The sequence below is a fragment of the Populus euphratica genome, unplaced genomic scaffold (assembly GCF_000495115.2).
Source record: "Populus euphratica unplaced genomic scaffold, PopEup_1.0 scaffold4.1, whole genome shotgun sequence".
Taxonomy (NCBI): domain Eukaryota; kingdom Viridiplantae; phylum Streptophyta; class Magnoliopsida; order Malpighiales; family Salicaceae; genus Populus; species Populus euphratica.
Window position 1 is genome coordinate 1,541,004 of NW_011499859.1, and position 21,044 is coordinate 1,562,047.

Consider the following 21,044-nt stretch of genomic DNA (forward strand, 5'->3'; position numbering starts at 1 on the left):
GCTTATAAATGCGTCACCGACCCTACATTGAGGCTAATGGCTAAAAAGACAAATTTATCTGTACGGATCTGGCTGTGTTTTCAACAATGGAAGCCATGGAATCTTGAATTTAATTTGGTGGCTGCCTGGGGTTTGCTAAACACATCTTTTATATGCCCCAACAATAATAGAAGCCAGCTCCAACGAGATATGTCCAAGAAGGAGGCTCCTTTTGATTAACTGTTTAGGCCTATATATCTCTTAGGTTTCTAGCCCACTCCACACATATTTTCATGGAAAGGGTCCTCCTTTCTTCTAGTTCTTTTGGAACATTTTCTCAACGTTGTTGATGTTTCTGGCTCGCTCGAACAAGAAATTGTCAGGTGTCTGCGACTCTGTTCGTGCAATTAGATTTAAGAAAAAAGCTATCTTTCTTCAATTTTGTCATTGTCACTGTTGCTGTCACTATGTCAGTAAATTGTACAGTAAGGGCAACAAACGACGGTGCTACCATACAATATGAATTCATGAAGGCTTACAACTTCATCTCCTTGAAATTAGAAAAGAAAAAAATGAAGAAACCAAAAAAGTAACCCAATAATCAAAATGTGCTTTGAAGTCGCTCATTAGTCATCCTATCTTCAATCTTTCTTTCTTCTCCTTTTTTGTCTTGGAAGCCAGGAAGAACTCTTGAAATATATTGTTTTTCTTTCTCGTTGGAGTCGCTCCTATAAACCTAGTCCAGGCAACGTTATATGAAGCTACCCCATGGAGGCCTCTATCAGTAGTAAGAGCCTATTAGCTTGTTTTCCCATGATCTGAAGCTTCGGAGTTGAGGCCGAGGTCCAAGGACAAAGGCCTGTCTTAACTGCAGGTTCTGCTACCCAAATCGTGAAACATACAGCCTGTTGCTTTATTGATTTTCCCGATGCCTATTGCTCTTGGTCCAATTGTCTCTGTTCATTTCCTCTTCTTTTTTTTGCATGTTCCTTTTGATATTAAAAAAAAACAATTATGAAAAACAATTATAGTAAGCGTTGCAAAACCCTGTTTTGATAACACAACTGAATCTATTACTATTCCCTAGCAAAGAATCATCCATGGTGCATCTTCAAGTTCAAAAGCAACCCTGCTCCTTAACATCAACATCTCCGGTAATGGAAGAAAGAAAAACTCTGCAATCACTCATGGTAGTTGTGGATGTAACATGGAGGAATGCAGCTCATCTTACTATGTGGTTTCTGAACATGATTTTTGAAAATAGGGATACAAGGTTGATACATTAAGATATGTAAAACAGGCTTTTCAAAGTACTAAACGCAATTTCCCATACAAACAATTAAAGCAGCAAATGTATATCAGTGGGGCAGTAATTGATCATCTCCCTTTTGGCTCACTCATAAGAGGCACACTACTTAATCAATACATGATAATTTAATGATCAAGGTCACTGGGAAAGAAGCTTCCCTATAAATCACATAGCAGCACATCAACCCATTGCATACTTCTGGGTCCAGCTCCTTGCAGTTGTCTCGTATTTGCTCCTGTCAGTCTTGTACATGTGGGCAATCTCAGGCACCAGAGGGTCATCGGGATTTGGATCCGTCAATAAAGAACAAATCGAAAGCAACACCTGAAAACATATGAATGAGAAACTTTCTCCTTTTGCATAACACAAGCAGATAAACCACAACTAGCAGAAATCAAAACCGGGAGCACATCAGAGTATGATTTCAACAACTTGGCAAAATGACTGCTCTCATGTCCCAAGCAAACATCTAACGCTATAGGATGAAAAAAAAAAAAAGAAAAAAACGCAGCTGGGGAATGAATTGTCAACCATGACATCTACATAACTCACGACCAAAAACTTTAGGGAAAACCTTGTTGCATTTGACAAATGCGTTACAATGCATTTCAGAAGCTTGATTTCAACTTAAAAAAGGGGATACCAACCAGCAACAATCTTATTCATATAAAATTTTGAAACTTCTATAAAGTGTTCAAAAACTCATGCAAATCAAATAACTACCACTCCTTTGTGCTCTAGATAACATTTAAAGACAAAAAACACCATTATGAATGAGACCTTCAAAATGACGAGAATCTATCAGCAAACTGTGGCAAGTGATCAATTTCATGACTATTTTCTGTTGCTGCAATGCCCCACTAAGAATATAAGACATGACAATGAAAACAAAAACCTAAGCAGGTAAAATAATTTTCCCATGTTAGCACACCCCAAAAGCACATGCAAAACTCAAAAGTGTATTTTGCCTTATTTTGGTTGGTAATGTCTTTCATCTAAGAAGCACAAAAGTGCTAGGGATAATTAAAATTGAAAATAATTAAAAAATTATAAAACATTCATTTTTATACAGCATATTTATGTTGCTACTAAATAACAACCTTAGATATAGTGAGGGCAGGGCTCCACTGCTCCTTCAAGATATCAAGGCAAATGCTACCATTGCTGTTGATATTCGGGTGAAAGACCTTTGTCCTGAAAGCAACCTGCAAGAATATCCAAAAGAATGGCAACAAAGTGAGTAAAATAGAACTACAAGAAAATAAAAAAATTCACCCATTCTATGAAACTTCTCAGAATGTTTAAAACAAATGGCGATAACCAACAAAGCCATTTCAAAGACAGATCAAAGAAGAATGGGAAACCTCTCACTGGTTTTTAGAATTCGATATCAGGAGATTCCAAATTTGATGACGTGAAGCACAAAGTGCCCACAAAAGCAATGACTATTTGCTCTTCAAAGGGATATAACAGTATCCTTCTTCTATTCATCTGCATCGAGGATCGCTCACACAGACATTAGGACTACCAAGAATGATACAGACTTTATCTTCCCAGGTTCAAAAACACCTGTTTCGGATATCTAGAGCACGTTCCAGACCATGGCCACGACTCTCTCCAGGAAGAAGTTCTTGAGTTCCTGTTGTCTCTTTTGGCACTAGTCTCTTTATGGGCCTCGGTGAAAAAAAGAGACTACTCATCTCCAAGGGAAAGGAGGGCAGCTTGACAGGGGCTGGCAAGAGAAAAAATCCTTAAAACAAACCCCTTGTTTTGATGCCAGCAGATGCTCTTGATAAGTTCACAGTTTATAGCGATTCTTTTGGAACTTACAAGACTAAGTTCCGCAAAATGGTATTCTTGGAGCTTATATGCCTAACATCTTGTGTCAAATATTCTACCATCAATTGAGCAACAAACAGGATGATGTAGCAACAACGAAAACAGATTCAAGCAACTGTGGATAGAGTTTGACGTCATCTTCAATACAGTTTAGCAATGAATGTTCCCAACCAATGAGCACCAGTAGATGCAATTGTGGTTGCAACTCTAAACCATAACCACTAATTTTAAGTTGGCTGTGATGTCTAGCACAGCTCTTCAGAAACAGACATATCAGCTTACACATAGCATCTCAAGATGAAAACAAAATCCTGCCATGTTTGTTAATGGTTCATGCTCTAAATGTTCATGCTAGTATACCAAATATGAGAAAGTACCATTATTCGGAATGCCCAATCACATAATGGTAGTTCAAAGGAAGTGACAAGTCAGGGAGGAAAATATGAAACTGCTACGCGATGATGACCTTGTTAAGTCAATTAAGTACCTTAGGAGGTTTAAATGGATAGTCTGGAGGAAAATGAATTGTAACCAGAAAGACCCCCCCTGCATATGGACTATCAGGAGGACCCATAATCGTAGCTTGCCAATGGAACATGTCTTCAGCAACAGGGCCTAAAGATGCATATCAATGAAAGCAGAAAAAAATCAGGGGAGGGACCGTTCTGAAACTAACCTAAAATACCAGAGTTGGAAGTTAATACATAGTAAAACTACAAATAGAAGAAAACAAAGCAGATTGCGCTGTAATTCTTGCAACAGAAAAAAGGATTTCCATGAATTCCCAATCAGAATTTTGGAAATAGAAAGACAGAAAATGACCACTACATTTGTGGCAGAGCATTTTGCTTGCCCTTGTAGCTACACCATCATAGATTTCAGACAAAGAATTCTTCAATTTTTAGATTTAACAAGATTTAGCACAATAAAAACTTAAAGGAAATTGTAGAAGACATACTACAGATTGAGGTTCGACCCAAAAAATACACAATAGCTCATGACTTATATTGCTCCGTGTATATAGAACATCCTTAAAACCAAACTCTTCTTCACTCCAAGCAATGAATATCCACAAGGCCCTAATCTAAGTCTTTTCCTTCCAACAATAGCAACACCTTATTTTGAATAGAAGGTCTTGTATGTTCAAACCATTGTTTACCACTTTCCATCAATAACAAATGCAGCCCTCAACTTGTTGAAATTTCCATCCACAAACAAGTTTTCACCTCTCTGATCATCACAAACATAGACCGAATCGGTCAAGCTAAAACTCCATTTAAACATACTCATCTCGCAACCACAACTCTCAAAAAAGAAATAACCTTTTTTCTTTCAAAACAACTTCAGAAGGACACATCATACACTGAAAAAAAAAACTTATAAAACCTTATTTTGTCCAAAAAAAACACCAAAAACCAAAACATAACAAAGACAGCTCCATTCTTACACGAAAGAAAATGAAAACGAAAACCCATAAATAAAAAGCGATTAGATCTCGATTTCAACCTGCGCTGCAAGAAGTAGGAGGATCTTTCTGGAGATCCTTGAGTTCTTTCAAGATCCGTTTCGATGCCATCACTTACCAAAGCCCCCCTGCAAAATTCACCAGCTCTTAATAAAAACTAATAATAAGAAATAAATAAAAAAGAATTATAGCACAGTTGCATGTGATCAAAGAAAGAACGTGCAGTACCTGAGAGATCCCCCCCCTCCTTGTTACACTTGTTATTATGGATTGAAGATTCTTTGAGATGGGGAAAATGAAAAGGGAGGGGGAAATCTGATGAATGGACAGAACAGTTTTGTAAGACCAGGGAGAGTAATTAGGTGGTGTTATTATTGTTAGTGTGAATTGTCTTTGTGGTGATTGGTTGATTCCTTTTTATCCTTTATGGGGGGACCCACAGATTCCTTCAAATCCATAGACATGAAGTGTTTTTGTAATAAGCTGGGGTAAATTACATTTCGGTATGTCAAGCTTTTGGCTTTTAACATTTTAATCTCTTTACTAAAATCTTTGGTACACTTACCCTTACACTTCCTTCCTCTACGTGATTCTTTCAGTATCTTCCATTTGATGTTTACTAGATTGATTCTATATTAATGCCACTACAGAGCCTGTGCTGATTTCCTACAGGGATATATACAAAAGTGATCTTGAAGTAATTATATGGACCCCGTGAAGCTTTAGATTGCATATTTTGTGGGATAAAATCTTGAGATCATATAATTAAAGTAGATGGTATCTCATAAAACTAGCCCAGACATCATTACATTGTGTGGTAACACGTGAAGATTATATTGATTAATTCCGCCAGTACAGGAAAACACAAGTAAAATCACTAGTTACTCTTTCTGAAGATCAGTTTAGCACCAAAGCAAACTGATCTTCAGGGAAGACTAACTGAATCTTGATAAAGAATGTCTGTCCTTCGAGCTTATCCGACTTCACGCTTTTCAATAGCAATCACAGTGGGGCATCAGGGTTCTCTCTGCTTAAGTAGTCGTTCATAAAATATGCAACTAGCATGATTTTGCATTCAATCAAGAATATTAGTTGAGAGAAAAATGCTTTAACATTTACATGGATCAATAAGCTGCTGATGCACAGAACCACTTTCTCAGGCATCAAAAGTCCACTGATATGCTGATTTGCCCAACCTTATCTCTCTCACTAGGATCTAGATGACTAAAGTTTCATCAGAAACAGTTCACTGGAACAGTATGCAAAAATTGAGATGATAAAAAACCAGACAGGGAAAAATAAAGAAAAAGATTTAAAAAATAAAGAAAAAGGTAGACCGAATGGATCAGCTTGCTCTTAAGGAGATTCAGGATTCTCTTTCAACCAGCAGAGGTGGCGGTGTAGAACTTTCAGAAGGTTGATGATTCTCAGGATCGATCTGCCGGACATTCTCTATCATTTTCACCACCTCTGTCATTTTAGGTCTTTGGTCTGGCATTCTCACCACGCAGGACATTGCTATCTGCAACATCTCCACCATCTCTTCCTCGATGTTTGGATACCTCATCAGCTCAACATCAAACACCTCAGCTGTCCACTCCTCCCTAACAACAGAATGAACCCACCTGACTAAGTGGATAATCTCATCACTTCCAGTGGTATGAATGGGGGACTTTCCAGTGAGAAGCTCCAGTAACACCACTCCAAAGCTGTAGATATCAGAAGGCTGTGCTGCTTTCCGGGTGTCTGCTATTTCTGGGGCACGATAACCAGCAGCACGAGCAATTGGTGGGGCTAATGAGCTTGTTATAGTCACTAAACCAAGATCAGATACACAACCATAACACTGAGAATTAAGAAAGATGTTGGAGGATTTGATGTTTCCATGGACAAATTTCCCACCATTCTCTGCATGGATAAGAGCAATGCCTCTTGCTGCACCTATAGCAATTCTCATTCTGGTGTCCCAATCAAGAGGGATTCGCTCACCTCCTCTTTTTCCTGCAAATTTTCCCAATGCATCAGATGATATATGCAACTCCAAGTCATTAACCAATTTACACACAAAAGAAAACAGCATGGAGGAGATCAACAAGCATCCACCACATGGTATGTCTTACTAGAAAATTCTCAAAGTTGAGGAATAGCCATACATGATCGCAAGATTTGACTGTTCCTCAGACAGCAAACCTTACAGTTCCATTATGGCTTACATGACCAACCAACCTTCTCCTGCACTCGGATGAATCTTCATGTGACAAGTATTCAACTAAAGAGCAAATCAATCCTTTCTGGAAAATAATGGAAGCATTTGTTCTAGAAAATTCAATTTTAGTAAAGATGTCATAGTTTTTCAGTCGTGTCTCACATTGATCTCACCACTAAATTACAACTATCTGATATCATGGATTTCCTGCTAAAAATAGATACTCAAACTGTGCAGAGATCACATATGGGGAAAAGAAAAATCATGAACAGACTCAAAGATTATCTCGATAAGTCCATCTACGAAACTCTCTTTCCATTTCAAGAATCTCAGTAATTCTCAATTCAATCACTAGCTTAACTGCAATTTAGGAAAGGATTCCCCTCTTGATTGCACTTAAGGGCCACAGTTTCTGTTAAATCTTACAGCTTTGCCTAAATATTCCTAAATAGGACACAAGCACATACTCCGCCATCAATATTACTTTCATGCATTCTTTTAGGCAGTAAGAGTTACAACGCATAGATGATGAAACAAGAAGTCCACCTTTACTTTTCCAAAGTACACCACACCTAGCAAGGCCAGCAGGGCATATCATGCATGAACCGAAGCCCATTCAAAGATAGCAACAAAAGTTGGCTGCCTTGCCCTTGAGTAGTGGTCCTTAAGCAGATCTTTCAACAAGCATGTATCAGACATTAAGCAAATATGTATTAGAGTATTACACTATCAGAATCATCTAGAGGATAGGTGCGGTGAATTTCCTCCAGTTAAGTTGGAACAGAATTCACACATGTATAATGCATGCATGTATGCTATGACAAGAACTCAAACAGAACCTGCATGTATGCTGAATAAATAATCTTTGAAAGCATCTAGTTCTGAAAATGAAATTTACTAATACTGGCATTTTATTTTTGCTGTTTTAGAAATGGCAAGCATAAATGAACTCCAAGAATGTAAGCAAAAAAAAAAAAAAGAATATTGAAAAAAGGCAACATACCATGTAGCATGGAGGCAACGCTCCCCTGACTGTAATAATCATACACCATCAGCTTCTCATCTTTGGAATAGTAATACGCCTTCAGTTCAACCACATTCTCATGCCTAATACTTCCAACAACCTCCATCTGCTGCTCAAAGTCTCGCTTCCCAACACTCACTTCCTTCAACCTCTTCACAACCACTGTGGTTGCGTCCTCCAGAATAGCCTTATAAGCCATACCAAATGTACCTTTTCCCAGTATCTCAGCAGAAGCCCTCAACAAATCTTCCAAATCAAATGCATAGTTACACCCCTCAAAGAAAGTCAATCTATTATTAGCATCCTGACTCCTTGATACCACTTTCTCTGGGGACATTCCTCCTTTCTGCAACTTCCCTGAAAACTCATCCTCGCCCTTCTTTCTCGAGCAACAAACAACTATCAAGTAAACAAATGCTACAAGCCCCAAAACACAAGCAGCAACTATAATCCCTAGCAATGCTTTTTCACCAAGTCCCCTACTATTCCTAGATCTTGGATAGGGTGTGGCAGATGGAGTAACAACCGGCGGAGCATGAGGAGGAAAAGCTTCAAATGGAATGTTGTTACCAGAAAACACTGACTTAGGGAATCTTCTAAGTGACCTTGGTACACTACCAGTAAGATTATTATTAGACATGTTTATCTGCTGCAGCTTTGGTAAATTAAAATCAGGGACTTCACCAGAAAACGAATTGTTCGCGAGATTCAAAACAGCAAGGTGACTCAAATTCGAAAACGAATAAGGAATACTCCCATTAAACCGATTGTTGGACAGATTAACAATGGTAAGATTAGTCCAAACAGAAAAATCAAATGGCAATGACCCAGATAAATTATTATACTGAAGATAAAGAAAAGACAAATTCTTTAAATTAGAGAAATCAAAAGGGAACTCCCCACTGATACCATTAGATCTAAGGCTCAAAACCTGCAATGCTGAGAGACGACTGAGAGTATTTGGTGGAATCGGGCCATGAAATCCAACACCAGGCAACCTTACAGAAATTACACGAGTCCCATCTCCACTGCAAATGACTCCACTCCAGTTTTTGCAAACTGGGGAGCTCTCATTCCAGTTTAAAGACCGAGAATGTGGCAAATAGTTAACAAAATCAAGCAATGCTTGCTTATCCTCAACTGGGTCTGCATTTACTTGAAACAAAACAAACCACACCAGTAAAATGAAACACAAAATGTGCTTCGCTTCCATGGAAGCAAAAAAACGAGCTGTTTCTTGCTTTTTCCTTGGAGGGTTTTGTTTCACTCTCTCTCTCTTTCCCTGCAAAATGGCGTCTATGGTTACAAGCCAGGACAAAAATAAATGAATAAAATAAAAAAGTACGACTTCTAAAATAAAAAAACGAACACAGAATGTGAATAAACGAGGGAAAGAGCAAAAAAGAGAAAGGCAAATTCCGAGATAATTGTCTAGAAAAGTAGAGATGAACTCTGGGTTGTTTTACACGTTAAAGAACGAAACTTTTGCAGACTTTGAATAATGGGTTTTGGTCAAAAAGTGGACTCATTTCAATTTTTAAAGCAAGAATTTCTTCACCAGATTCATGCTCTTCTCTTTTTGTTTTTTGCTTCCCTAACTTTTCTGCTCAATTTCTCAAAAAACACAAACATCACAAAACCCAACACAAAGGTAAGCCAGCACAAACAATCTTACTCGCTCTTTTGCAACATAGTACACACACGCTTAACAGTTGACTCGTACCTTAATTTTTCAGATCTGTAACACTAACAAACCAACCTCAAGCAAAACCCAGAATTACAAATTAGTAGCATACTAAGAAAATGCATTCCAATGAAATGACACATTGCATGACAAAGATGAATTAGATAAAAATAAATAAAAAATAAAAAAGTGAAAGAAAGAAAGGTGAAAACATACAAGTTATGATTTCTTTGAAGGGTAAAGTAGCTTGAAAACAATAGTGCTCTCAGTTCTGCAAGAGTACTATAAATAAAATCTGTCAATATTTTTCATGCTGGAGAGAGAGAGAGAGAGATAAATTAACAACGGCTATGTTTCATGGGTTTTTTCAGTAACCGATAGTGGAAATGCGTGTGTTTTTATGTTTTTGCTAGAAATTATTATAGTCCTTTTTCTTCTTATATTTGATCAAATCAAGTACTTTTTGGTCATATATGCTCTTCCATCTCAAATTGAAATCAGTTTGAGGTCCTCCATCCAATTCCACATAGTAATTGGCATTCGTATAGATATCATTGTTGAAAATAAAAGGATTGATTTGGCATGATTTAAAATATAGGGTTTAATAGAAACAACACTGAAGGTATAGGGACCGTGCATGATTTCTGCAAATGCTGTGGAGTGGTGGTATGGGGGTTTCGTTTGAGTTACTGGCTGGGGAGAAAAATAACGGTGAACGGGGAAACTGGAGGTGACGTGGAAGAATGAGGGACGCACAGGTGGGGAGAAGTATTAAATTTGGCCGAACTGTATGAGAAGTATGTCTGATCATTACGTGATGTCGTTTTGTTTCTGGATTGAAGAGTGTAGGGTCTGTGAATTTTTGTGATTGATGTGGTTAGAATGATCTTAGCCGTTGATTATGGTGCTAGGAAGTGGGGTGACGTTAGTTTGGGCCGTTGGATTGGATAATATAGGAATAGTGGTCTGGTGTGCGCGTCTCATCTTCTGTCTTTGCGAAATGTGGGGCATGGCTAAGATTATATAATATATTGTTGGCATTGGATAAGAAAATATTAGTCCGTTCCAAGTCCATGGTGTAGTTTTAGGGTTAGCTAATAAGTGTGAAATGGGACAAGTTAGGGATTATAATCATACTTTCAAAACTTAAAAAATATGTTATGATAAATAGGAAACAACTAGTCATTTTGTCCATGTTTTGTTGCCAACTAGATAATGTTTTTTAGAAAACAACAATATACATGCTCTTTTGACATGTTTTTTTTTTATAATAAATGTAAAACAACAATGAAAAAAAAAATCAAAAATAAAAATATTTAATTTAAAAAATTATATAAAAAAACTTGAATTAACTAGGATTAACCTATCAGACCTGTAATTTGGGTCATACACCTCATTTAATTAAATATAATCTAGGTGAATGTACATTGAACTTCTTCTGCATAAAAAAAAAGGGTTGGACATGGAATTGAAATAAAAAAATAACCCTAATTTATTTAAAAAATGATAACAAAAAAATAATTTTTTACAGGTTAAATAAAAAAGACATTTAAAAAAACAAATAATGAAATGATGTGTTTTTTAAAATTTCAAGGGATTAAAAATATATTAAATAAAAAAATAAAAATACAAACAAGTTAGGGGTATACCTTATTTGTATGTCTAGCCTGTAAAAAAGCGTGACATTTTTTTTTTCTAGAGGGTAAAGAATACATTACTTGCTTATTTTTTTTTTTAAAAAATGAATGATATATCATTTGCTCCTTAAATTTTTTTAAAAAAACTATAAATAACCATTATCTACTAGCCTAGTTTTCATCAATCAAGAGTTATCAAAAAAGTAAGTTCTAAATATTTTTTGCCTGAAAATTAGATTTTCAACCTATTTATTTACCTAAAATATTTAAAAATCTCCTGTACACTTAATAACCCCATCAATAATCTTAAAAAACCATGCAAAAAATCAAAATCAACCTTAAACTAATAATATTTTCTTTACTTGGATTTGTTTTTTAAAAAATTTAAAGGCAGTACTAGAATAATTCTTTTGATCAAATTAAATTTATTGGCATAAAAAATGATCGTTTTAATAGTTAAAATTAGTGTTAATAATGATTTTTTCTTTATTTTTAGAATACGATGATGTTTTCTCTTTTTTTTTAAACTATGAATTTTAAATAAAAAAGAAAAAATAAAGTTTTGAATTAAAATTAATTTTTTTTGTTAAACTTAAAAAATTAAGGGAACCCATTTCCTCGACCTTTTTTTAAAAAAAAACAACTACCTGTTTGGTCTTCTAAGGGCAAAAAAAAAGAAGAACATCCATGAACATTGAGTCCATAATGAGGGAATCCACAACGTGTTTTTGCATGGTAAAGCATCCATACCTTTTAAAGTATTGTCAACGTGTCAAACACATTTTGTGTAACAAGAATTAACTTTATTTTTATGATTAGCTATAGACTATACGTGGGCCTGTGTTATGTCATAGGACAGTATTATTTTTTATAAAAAAATATGTTCTGATACCACTAGCACGCTTTGAAGAAATAAAAAAAAATTACAACTGGGATTATAATATTACAACTTGGATTATGATATTGTTTAATCATGTAAGTTGGTTTTATTTAATTAAATAATAAAAAATAAGTTATAATAGTAAAAAATAATAATTTTTTAAAATTACAATAACTTAGTAGAAAAACCTTTTTATATATATATAAAAAACAATATACTCCAACTTTCTGCCAAATAAATATGAAAAAATAAAATTAAGTAAATAAAATTTAAATTTTTTTAAAAATATAATTTTAACTATGTTTTTAAATATTATTTTTTATTTTGATTATAGCATCTTAAACATACCTAATTCTTTCATTGCATTATATAATATAATAAATCAGCAAGTTGTTATGAAACTGTGAATTAAATAAAGTTACATGAAAAACCAAAGACATTCCCCTTCGTTTTTGTCAACACCAAGTCATTCTAACAGCAAATGAAAAATAATAAAATCTGACCCATTAAGAAAAAATGGACCCAACTTCATCTATTGTCGCAAGAGTTGACTTAACCTATTTGGTAATATATTTTAAAAAAATATTTTTATTTTAAATTAATATATTTTATATATTGATCTTAAAAATAATTTTTAAAAACTAAAAAAAACTATTATTATAATACTTTAAAAAATTATTATAACTATGTTTCCAAACACAGTTATTTGAGTTTTTCAGTTTTGAATTTGTATCCCTCTCATTCTTAACGGCAACCTTCCAATTCAGAAGTGCACCTCACAATCTCTTTTAACTTGATGATAATAATAATAATAAAAATAAAAATACAAAAAAATCTCTTGAACACCGGTTAAACAAGTCTAGTTTTTAAAAGATAATTTATTCTTTTCATAGTACTTTTAAAATGCAAAAAAACCTGCTTCTCCTTGATGAATCTAATAATAACCAACGTACATTCTGAAAAGTTCATATTACCTCAACAGCTGGTTCATGATTTTTTTTATTTTTTGAAATTAACGGTAAATTCTCTCACATTTAAGTTAACAATGTTTTTCCCTTCGGAATTAATTGCTGTTGTCACAAAGCAATTAAATCACTGGCCCACATTATTGTCTGCATAGCTGGGTCAAACCATACAAAATTGTGTGCAAGTTCCCCGTGAAGGCCCAACAAGCTGAACCACTCATACCATGACAAGTGTCTCAAAACCCCATCTGGCAACCCTATTTATTCTTCATGGAAGCATCCAAAATTCCAAACTATGGAGGAAAAACAAAAGGAAGAGGTTAAAGGAAAAGTCGCAAATGGATCTTTCAATGGCTCCTTATTGGCTAGAGCCATGCCCTTGTGCCCGAGTGAAAGACAGGGGGATTTTAGGAGGCTGATGCTTTATTTTTTTTGTTTTTTTTTTTTGCAGGATTCTTTCAATTGGAGGAAGAATACAGGCAACTTGACACGGCCTACCAATTGCAAAACCAATAATTCAATTTCGATTTGGTAAGAAATTGGCCTCATCTGGTGCAGGCAGGGAATATTGAAGTGGCAAGTGTCGGACTGTTTTGTTTTTGTATCGTGGGGACATGGTTTTGGTCCCTTGTGTATTAGTAGTATATTAATAATATAGTAATGATTGTTTTTATAAATATATTAAAATAATATATTTTTAATTTTTTAAAAATTATTTTTAATATCACTATATCAAAATAATATAAAAAATTAATATAAAGTAAAAAACATAATAAAAATTTAGGTTAATGATTCTTCTTATTATTATTGTACTTTTACATAATTTTTTTATTTATAGATTCTATGGATATAAATTTTATTTTTATTAAAATTAATATTATTATATCTATATTTTTAAGTTAAGAAATCATGCTTCAATCATTTATGAACTTAATTATTTTATAAATAATTTAGTAGTAAAAGTTTAAAAATAAAGAATTTATTTTTTCTATAATCTCAAGTTTGAATCTCGTTGTTACTAATATAATGAAAATTAAAAATTTAGATAATTATTAATTTTAAAATTTATAAGATTAATGAAATATAAATTAATTCAAATATTTATATTAATTAAAAAAAAAGGTTAATGAGATGTTTGACCTTGCTTTCAAAAAAATTTCTGCTATCCTCTCTCGCACTATCTTCTGAATCTCTTTTGTGGAAGCTCTCTTTTTGTTGACTACTTTATGCCGTTAGACGGACTACATAAAATATATGCTATTTGTGGTTTGTTTGGGTTCTTCTTTCGTTTTTGTTGGCTGGTTTAGGAGTTCTTAGGATGAGAGAATTTCGCTATCTAAATAAGAAAATAAAAAGAAATCATTTCCTTACACTTGTTGTGTGGATGTTCTTCACACTATTCACATAACGGGATTTTGTTTTCTGATTACAGATTGAGAAGTCCAAAATGGAAGAAGAGAAGAGACTCGAAGAGGAGGATGTAGCTAAGTTGATCATAGACAGGGAGGGCTAATCGAAATAAGATACCGTTGATATGAAAAGGATAGAAATCGACCGAGGAAAATCAAGAATTGAAAGCAAACGAAACCAGAAAGGAAAACGAGACTTGTCTGCCAAAAACCCAACCGATCAAGGATAAAGGCATAAAACCCCACACAGCAGCTGATTATCACGCCACAATCCAAAAGTGGCCACCAAACCACACTAATCCAAGCCTTCAGACCACAGGCTCAAGACCAGAAATCGAAAAAAAAAAACGAGAGAGAGCTGCAGACGCGGCGAGATGAGCCAATTCAACTGGGAAGATGCACGAAAAGGAAATTGATAATTTCCAGGCAACCTTGATATTAACTATTGCAATCCACAGTAAATCACACTGAACACTTTTAGTTTTTTGTTAATAACTAGCCATCTTGCCAACAATATGCAGTGGGCATGACGACCTGAACTTAATCTTGTGTTAATGCTATGGAAGTGTTTTCTACTACAAAAATTGAAAGACAATATGTTGAATTTGGTATTGCAATATACTAATTAAAAGCTTAAACGGAAGTTGATCTTTTTAGCAAGCAACACAAGTTATTGGCCAAGTTTATTAACAAAAACAGAGGAACAAGTTGAAAGGTGATAAAACACATAAGCGCTAGCATTTGAATGCGAGCTTGGCGGGCTACGTTTTCTGCAATGCTCGGCCATCCTGTAACAGGGAAAAGTGTTGAGCTGTGTCAGAAGGGAAAAGATTGCGGAAAAGGTGCTAATGTATGAACAAAATTCGTTGAATAAAGGGTAAAAAGCGTTTCAATTAAACGAAGGAATCTGATTCATTTATTTTCTTCATTCATCTCATAATATTGAGTTCGTGGACGAGAGCAGTTACCGTCAGTCAAAAGTGTTTTGAAACGCAGACGATGCAGTTAAAAGGATATGTTGTTTATACGAACAAAAAAACAGAGAAAGAAAGAAAGAAGCTCGAACCTTTTTGACATAAATTTTGTTTCCTTTAATATAAACAAAATCCTAAAAACATAAAGCTAATGATAGGAAAAGGGAAATAGTTCATAGAAGAGATTGGACGAAAACGATTTAAATATACGAAAATCAATAAATTAAGAACGCCGATTTTTTTGCCCTTTTCCTGAAGAGTGAGCGAGAAAGCGATGGTGAGGAAGAAGTTATAAGAAGATGGTCAGAAAAAGCAGAAAGAATGATTTGTTGACTTATTAGCAGTTTTGATCCTCTCTCTCGCAACGATGCTGGAAAAGATGTCTCCATGTTACACCCTCAAATAAGGAGCCACGGAAGGAAGCTTAGACCCTCAAACAAGGTTGCAGCAGCTACTGAATTTCAAGGGTGGACAAAATCCAGCAAGTCTCCGCGTGTTTCTTGTCTAAAAGTGCTAGCATAATTTCAAAGGAAATGTCCTGGGCATGATAATGGTATTAGATATGTTTCGTGTTGTCATTTTCATGTCATACAAAGAGAGATACAATGCACCTCACTTTATTAGCCCTCGTTTCACTTTCAAGATTTGCTTCGAGGAGATCTTTTGTGTTTTTCCTTTTTTGCAGGTTTATCTCAGCACCAGACCAGTTATTAATCCTCCGACCATGAAGAAACATCCCAGAATCCCCTATGCACACGTTGAAAGGTAATGGGGAATCTAACTTTGGACGTGGAAGCCAATCGTGCCAGAGTTCGACCACTCTTATTCTGTTAAAGTCGAACCTTGGAGTATAGTGTTGAGAATATCGAACAGCAGGAAAACATTAAAGTCGGGCAGATATGAATTTGAAAGGCGACGGAAATCCCTTAAACAAAGCATCACTTGATATAACACTCATCCTAGCATCAACCGGTTTCAATTTCAACACTGTTCCGAGTGAATTGAAAAGTCACCAGGCTCACCCAACAATTTCTATTTCCAATGTAGAAAACCCAAAAAATGTTGCAGTGATAATGGATAGTCAAAAGGAAAGCCAGTCATAAAATGTTTTAGAAACCAATCCATGAACATTCTAATTGTCAGTGATAGTTTATAAAGAACATGACAATCAAAGAGTACACTGTTCTAAGTTACCCAAGTACAACAAGGATCTACTTCCCCCTGAGAAAAGAAATCCAAAAGAATCCGAGTCTCTTTAATTGTTCTTAAGGATAACTCGACAACAGAATTTCAAGAATCAGCTCAGAAACCAATTACAAGACATATCCGTGAGAAACTTCTCCTGCAGTGTAAAAAATCTTCATAATTGCTAAGTGGCTCGCCCAAAGGTTTTGAACGAACCTAGACTGGTTGTCTAAAGGCGAGAGTATCACAATACATCTTCTATCAACAATTTCACACTTTCATCGCAATCAGGATCAACTCTCACCAGATGCATTACATGATGTTCGTGTGTCTGTCATCAGAAACCAGAGAGAGGGTTCACGCAAAGGGAAATGCAAACAGAATCCTTTCTTGTTGCATGTTGACATGGCCTACCTTGCTATGTATTAGATTCAGGTGCAGTGTTAACAAGGCAGATCCAATCACACAGCTGCACATATTGACCCTGGAGTATCAAATAGAATTAGAATATTGACCATGGAGATATGATATCTTCTCTTTGAGAATAAACAGCAGCTATTATCAAGGCGGAAAAGGGCTAGCATTCATGCACCCAGTTTCTAGTTCATCATGTCAGACAGGTATGGGCAAGGTATCATTTTTTTAACTCACATCTGACCTTGCTTGGTGACATTAGAAACCAAGTCTTGGGTGGCAGTGCTTTTTATAGATGTCATGGGACACTGCCAACAGGCAGTATTATAACTGATTTGTGCATACATATAAGAATTTCTCTATCATGACTGAATCACACACTGTCAAAGCTCCATCAGGGTGTTACTTGAAGACTATAGGTTGGAACCAGCAAATCAGTTATATTATTATGGCCTCTTTCTTGCTCTTCCATGACTTCATCCTAATAAAGTTGTTGTTTGTACACATACACACACAAGAAAGAAAGAGACCTGTGGCCCATGAGGAGCAGCAAAATTTTGATTCATCAATGTGCTGTACATCAAGCCCAATGAACCATGACCCAGTACTGACATCATCATGGGCATATGTACGGAGAAGGGACCTGTAAAAACAAAATAAGTGGGTCAACTTGTTGAAGTCAAATACGTTCTTTTGTCATGCATATTAGCTAGAAAGTTAAAAATCTACCTGTTAATTGAAATAAACTGAGCCAAAGCTCGTGAAATGGCATAAATTTCACCTGATGCGTGTCGGAAATATCTGCACCATAACGAGATTTCTTAACTACAGATTTGAAGAATTGGCAGTGTATTTTATCTGCACCAGTTATATTATAGTAACTTTGATGGACTAAGGGTTTAATATATGCGGAGTGAGTCATTATTTAGACAACATAGCAGAGATGAACATAGGAAATCCAGCTACAATTGTGTTTAGCACCATGCTGCCAGAAAATTGGTTCACTTATTCACACATTAAAGAGCTATTATGGGATTTATGAAAGCCATGACAGAATAGGTGTTTTTGTATCAAGACCAAACAAACCATCAAAAGGCAGGCTTACCTTGCCATGCATCTATGCAAACTATAAAGAGCACAAATATCCTTCCATTATAAGGAATATGACAAAACCAATGCTCTATTACTTACGATTTTGCATCGCCGAATTTCCACCAGTCTGGTTCATACCATTTGTGGGTCCTATAAAATACATATAATATCAGAGTTCCAGATAACATTCTTATGAAACATTATTATTTTCTACACCAAGACAGGAGTTATTGTTGGATAAAGAATTTTGATCAAACTCACGGCTCAGAAAAAACTTCGCCTGATTTCATACACCCAATATAAGTGCGAGGTTTATCCAAGTGAGTAGAAAGGGTTGCTCCCAGGGCATCTGCACATCAAAGTGAAGGCTCAACAGCAGTACTCCGTTTGGAATGCAATTACATAGTTTTGCAGCATTCAAGTTCCAAAATAACCCAGGAGGTCAAGTACTACTCTCTCAAAATTTTGAAGCTGTATTCTTTATTTCTTGTTTCTATTCTCAACATTAAGACTGTTTGTTCAATTATTCACATAAATAATCCCTTTATAATAATAACCTATAAGGTCCCTTTTCTAGTAGTATATCACACAATGATGCCACATGCAGTTGGCCTAATTATCACAACAATGCTACTGAAGACTACATACCAATATTAACATAAACATCATCATTGACCTTAGCATAAAATTCAGCATCCCAGGTCTCCACAGCATGTATAAAGAATAATTTTGACTTTTTTGGTTGCTCCTCTGTGGCTTCCACTTGACCATCCTGTTGAGGCAAGAAAGGAATGTAAACAATACAACTAAAATCTGCTCCTTCAAATTACCATGTATTTAAACATGCTGTCTGACACCATTGGAACTTATTACCCCCATACACCAACCACTACGACATCAATTCAGGTTGCCTGACAGAAGCACAATTCAATTTAGTTCGTTTCTTAGTAAACTAGGATCTAGGCTGCATTGCCAAAATTATAAATTAAGATTGTCTACACCTGGATATTTAATGCTTAGGCAAAGAGCAGTGCTTATTATACTTCACAATTCAAATATCTTATAAAAGTTGAAAGATTAAGAAACTTAACTTCTGGTAAAGCAGAATTTAGTATAAATCTTTCCAGCATGCAAGGATTTAACAAGACCTTAAAAAGAAAATGTTCTTAAATTAATTCTAATTAACAGAATAAAAGGTAAACTTACGAGAACAATGAAGTCATTAGTCTGCCTATTTTCATTATCGATCTCCCTGTCCAAACTGTCTCCATGATTTGCACTGCAAAATGTAATGCTGACTTAAAAAACAGAATGACCCCAAGATTTTCTGAAGACAGAATTAGAAAAAGATGAAGCTAGTGTCTCTCTAAAATGAAAATAAATCATCAAACAGAAACCTTCTTCCTATTACGAATCGCAAAACAATGCCCTTTTCATCCTCCATTTTTTTTAGGGCTGCACCTGCACATATTGCAACTGTAGGTTAACTACCATCCAAAGAAGCAGCCAAAATTATATAGTAATACATTTAAAAGGCCTCAGATGTATAAAAGATGGATGCAACATAAGCTATTATCATAGAAGTAATCAGCCTTCAAACAATCCCCAAGGCCATTATCAGAGACCTTTCTTGGTACTCAATTAGCTATACCCACCAAATCATATATCAATTCTAGTAACTGTTAGTTTTACACTAGCAAATTCCTCTATGTTGGGAGCATACTAACATCCTTATAAATAGTACAGCTAAAGACAAATCTTACGGAAATGTTTAGCACTCTCTCAACATGAAAAACCCTGCCAAATTTCTGCTCAGACAAGTAAAACTACCGTTGCAAGAATTATGATGCCCAGACACCCCTCCTTTATTACAACATAAATCTATATACAATCAGCGATCTACATTGCACTCTACTGCGATGTCAAGAAATCCAACACCTATATCAATAACCACTACCAACTACACAAACAATTTTCCAAACTTGCATAGGGGCAATCAATTTTACCAGTAGGCATCCACGCCTTCCTAATAGCATCCCTATTCTTCTTTCGACCAAACGTTGTAATAATTCCAATAACAACTAAAATCCTTTTCTTAGAATGCCCATCACCCTTATCAACCAATTTGTTCGAAACAAAACCTGCCTGCCTCGCTGCAGCTAATTCCATCTCAACAGCTGATAACCTCTTCTGTTGCTCCCTAAACAGAAATAAATTAAGCAATTAACTCCAACCACATTAAATAATACTATAGCTTCTCAAATTTGACCCAACGTACAAAATATAAAAAAATATTTTTTTTAGCTCATTACCTGCAAGCTATGATTTTTAATGTATCATCAACAGAAACAGCAGATTTCCCCTAAAATAATAATTAAAAATGTTCATTAATTCATTTATCAAGTAAACTTAAACCCAAAAGAAAAATATAAATAAATTACACTAACCTGTCCAATTCTTTTATCAAGTTCTTCAACTAAATGTAATCTAGTCTCTGCATCCTGCCATAAACTATAATTACGAAACACTAATCAAACACTTAATTACTCAAAAATATTGGGGCTGTAACTATTAATTTAAAAGGGATTGACTAACCGGCCAGCAACATAAATTGTAGCCATGGTTGCAAACATGGCTAGCAAAAGAGAAGAAACCCGTGACCCGAATCCTAAACCGGATTGCCCCCGGCTACTTGATCCACCTCGAGTATGCATTTCTGCTAGCAACTCAATGTAGTTAAAAATGGATTGGATGAGTAGATTTGAGTGACTGGATCTGGATTAGTTGATGCTTTAACGGAGGCTTGAGAGAGGGGGAGAGAGGGTGTCCAGTCGAGAGATGTAACGTCGTAACTGATTCCTATTCCTAAAAATTGAGAGGTGTTTGTCCCTTGGTTTCGTTTATTGCAAGGATTAAAGGGAAAAAATCATTTTGATCCTTATAGTTTATATATTTATCTGAATCGTTTCTCATAAAAATCAT

General features: G+C 35.2%; 3 protein-coding genes across 4 annotated transcripts; all 3 read right to left on the minus strand.

The window, feature by feature from the left end:
- Window positions 1-1,029: 1,029 nt before the first annotated feature.
- Window positions 1,030-4,975, minus strand: LOC105124297 (ubiquitin-conjugating enzyme E2-17 kDa-like). The gene is made up of 6 exons (XM_011024256.1): window positions 4,821-4,975; window positions 4,634-4,720; window positions 3,615-3,742; window positions 2,389-2,493; window positions 1,453-1,612; window positions 1,030-1,366 (listed from the first exon to the last, which is right to left on the minus strand). The coding sequence occupies exons 2-5, from the start codon at window positions 4,701-4,703 to the stop codon at window positions 1,469-1,471; spliced, it is 447 nt and encodes a 148-aa protein (XP_011022558.1). The 5' UTR covers window positions 4,704-4,720; window positions 4,821-4,975; the 3' UTR covers window positions 1,030-1,366; window positions 1,453-1,468.
- Window positions 4,976-5,634: 659 nt separating this feature from the next.
- LOC105124298 (probable inactive receptor kinase At4g23740) lies at window positions 5,635-9,913 on the minus strand. The gene is made up of 3 exons (XM_011024257.1): window positions 9,723-9,913; window positions 7,802-9,104; window positions 5,635-6,593 (listed from the first exon to the last, which is right to left on the minus strand). The coding sequence occupies exons 2-3, from the start codon at window positions 9,033-9,035 to the stop codon at window positions 5,959-5,961; spliced, it is 1,869 nt and encodes a 622-aa protein (XP_011022559.1). The 5' UTR covers window positions 9,036-9,104; window positions 9,723-9,913; the 3' UTR covers window positions 5,635-5,958.
- Window positions 9,914-16,449: 6,536 nt separating this feature from the next.
- LOC105124299 (probable beta-1,3-galactosyltransferase 11) lies at window positions 16,450-20,960 on the minus strand. Of its 2 annotated transcripts, XM_011024259.1 has the most exons (13): window positions 20,658-20,960; window positions 20,510-20,573; window positions 20,375-20,424; window positions 20,069-20,262; window positions 19,460-19,523; window positions 19,269-19,341; window positions 18,711-18,834; window positions 18,324-18,411; window positions 18,162-18,212; window positions 17,700-17,771; window positions 17,501-17,613; window positions 16,971-17,040; window positions 16,450-16,887 (listed from the first exon to the last, which is right to left on the minus strand). In XM_011024259.1, the coding sequence occupies exons 1-12, from the start codon at window positions 20,774-20,776 to the stop codon at window positions 17,018-17,020; spliced, it is 1,035 nt and encodes a 344-aa protein (XP_011022561.1). In that variant the 5' UTR covers window positions 20,777-20,960; the 3' UTR covers window positions 16,450-16,887; window positions 16,971-17,017. The 2 variants fall into 2 exon arrangements, with proteins under 2 accessions (XP_011022561.1, XP_011022560.1); XM_011024258.1 differs by having other exon boundaries at window positions 16,450-17,040.
- Between the last annotated feature and the right edge of the window lie 84 nt (window positions 20,961-21,044).

What these genes read in the sequence shown, in the direction of transcription:
- LOC105124298 (XM_011024257.1), bottom strand. Translation starts at nt 9,035, where the DNA reads ATGGAAGCGAAGCACATTTTGTGTTTCATTTTACTGGTGTGGTTTGTT. An exon ending in CGTTGCCTCCATGCTACATG is followed by an intron (nt 6,594 to 7,801) that starts GTATGTTGCCTT and finishes GAAAATTTGCAG; the next exon opens with GAAAAAGAGGAGGTGAGCGA.
- LOC105124297 (XM_011024256.1), bottom strand. Translation starts at nt 4,703, where the DNA reads ATGGCATCGAAACGGATCTTGAAAGAACTCAAGGATCTCCAGAAAGAT. An exon ending in TCCTACTTCTTGCAGCGCAG is followed by an intron (nt 3,743 to 4,633) that starts GTTGAAATCGAG and finishes ATGCATCTTTAG; the next exon opens with GCCCTGTTGCTGAAGACATG. An exon ending in CTGCCCTCACTATATCTAAG is followed by an intron (nt 1,613 to 2,388) that starts GTTGTTATTTAG and finishes ATATGTTTTCAG; the next exon opens with GTGTTGCTTTCGATTTGTTC.
- LOC105124299 (XM_011024259.1), bottom strand. Translation starts at nt 20,776, where the DNA reads ATGCATACTCGAGGTGGATCAAGTAGCCGGGGGCAATCCGGTTTAGGA. An exon ending in TTAAAAATCATAGCTTGCAG is followed by an intron (nt 20,263 to 20,374) that starts GTAATGAGCTAA and finishes ATTTCTGTTTAG; the next exon opens with GGAGCAACAGAAGAGGTTAT. An exon ending in CGATTCGTAATAGGAAGAAG is followed by an intron (nt 19,342 to 19,459) that starts GTTTCTGTTTGA and finishes TACATTTTGCAG; the next exon opens with TGCAAATCATGGAGACAGTT.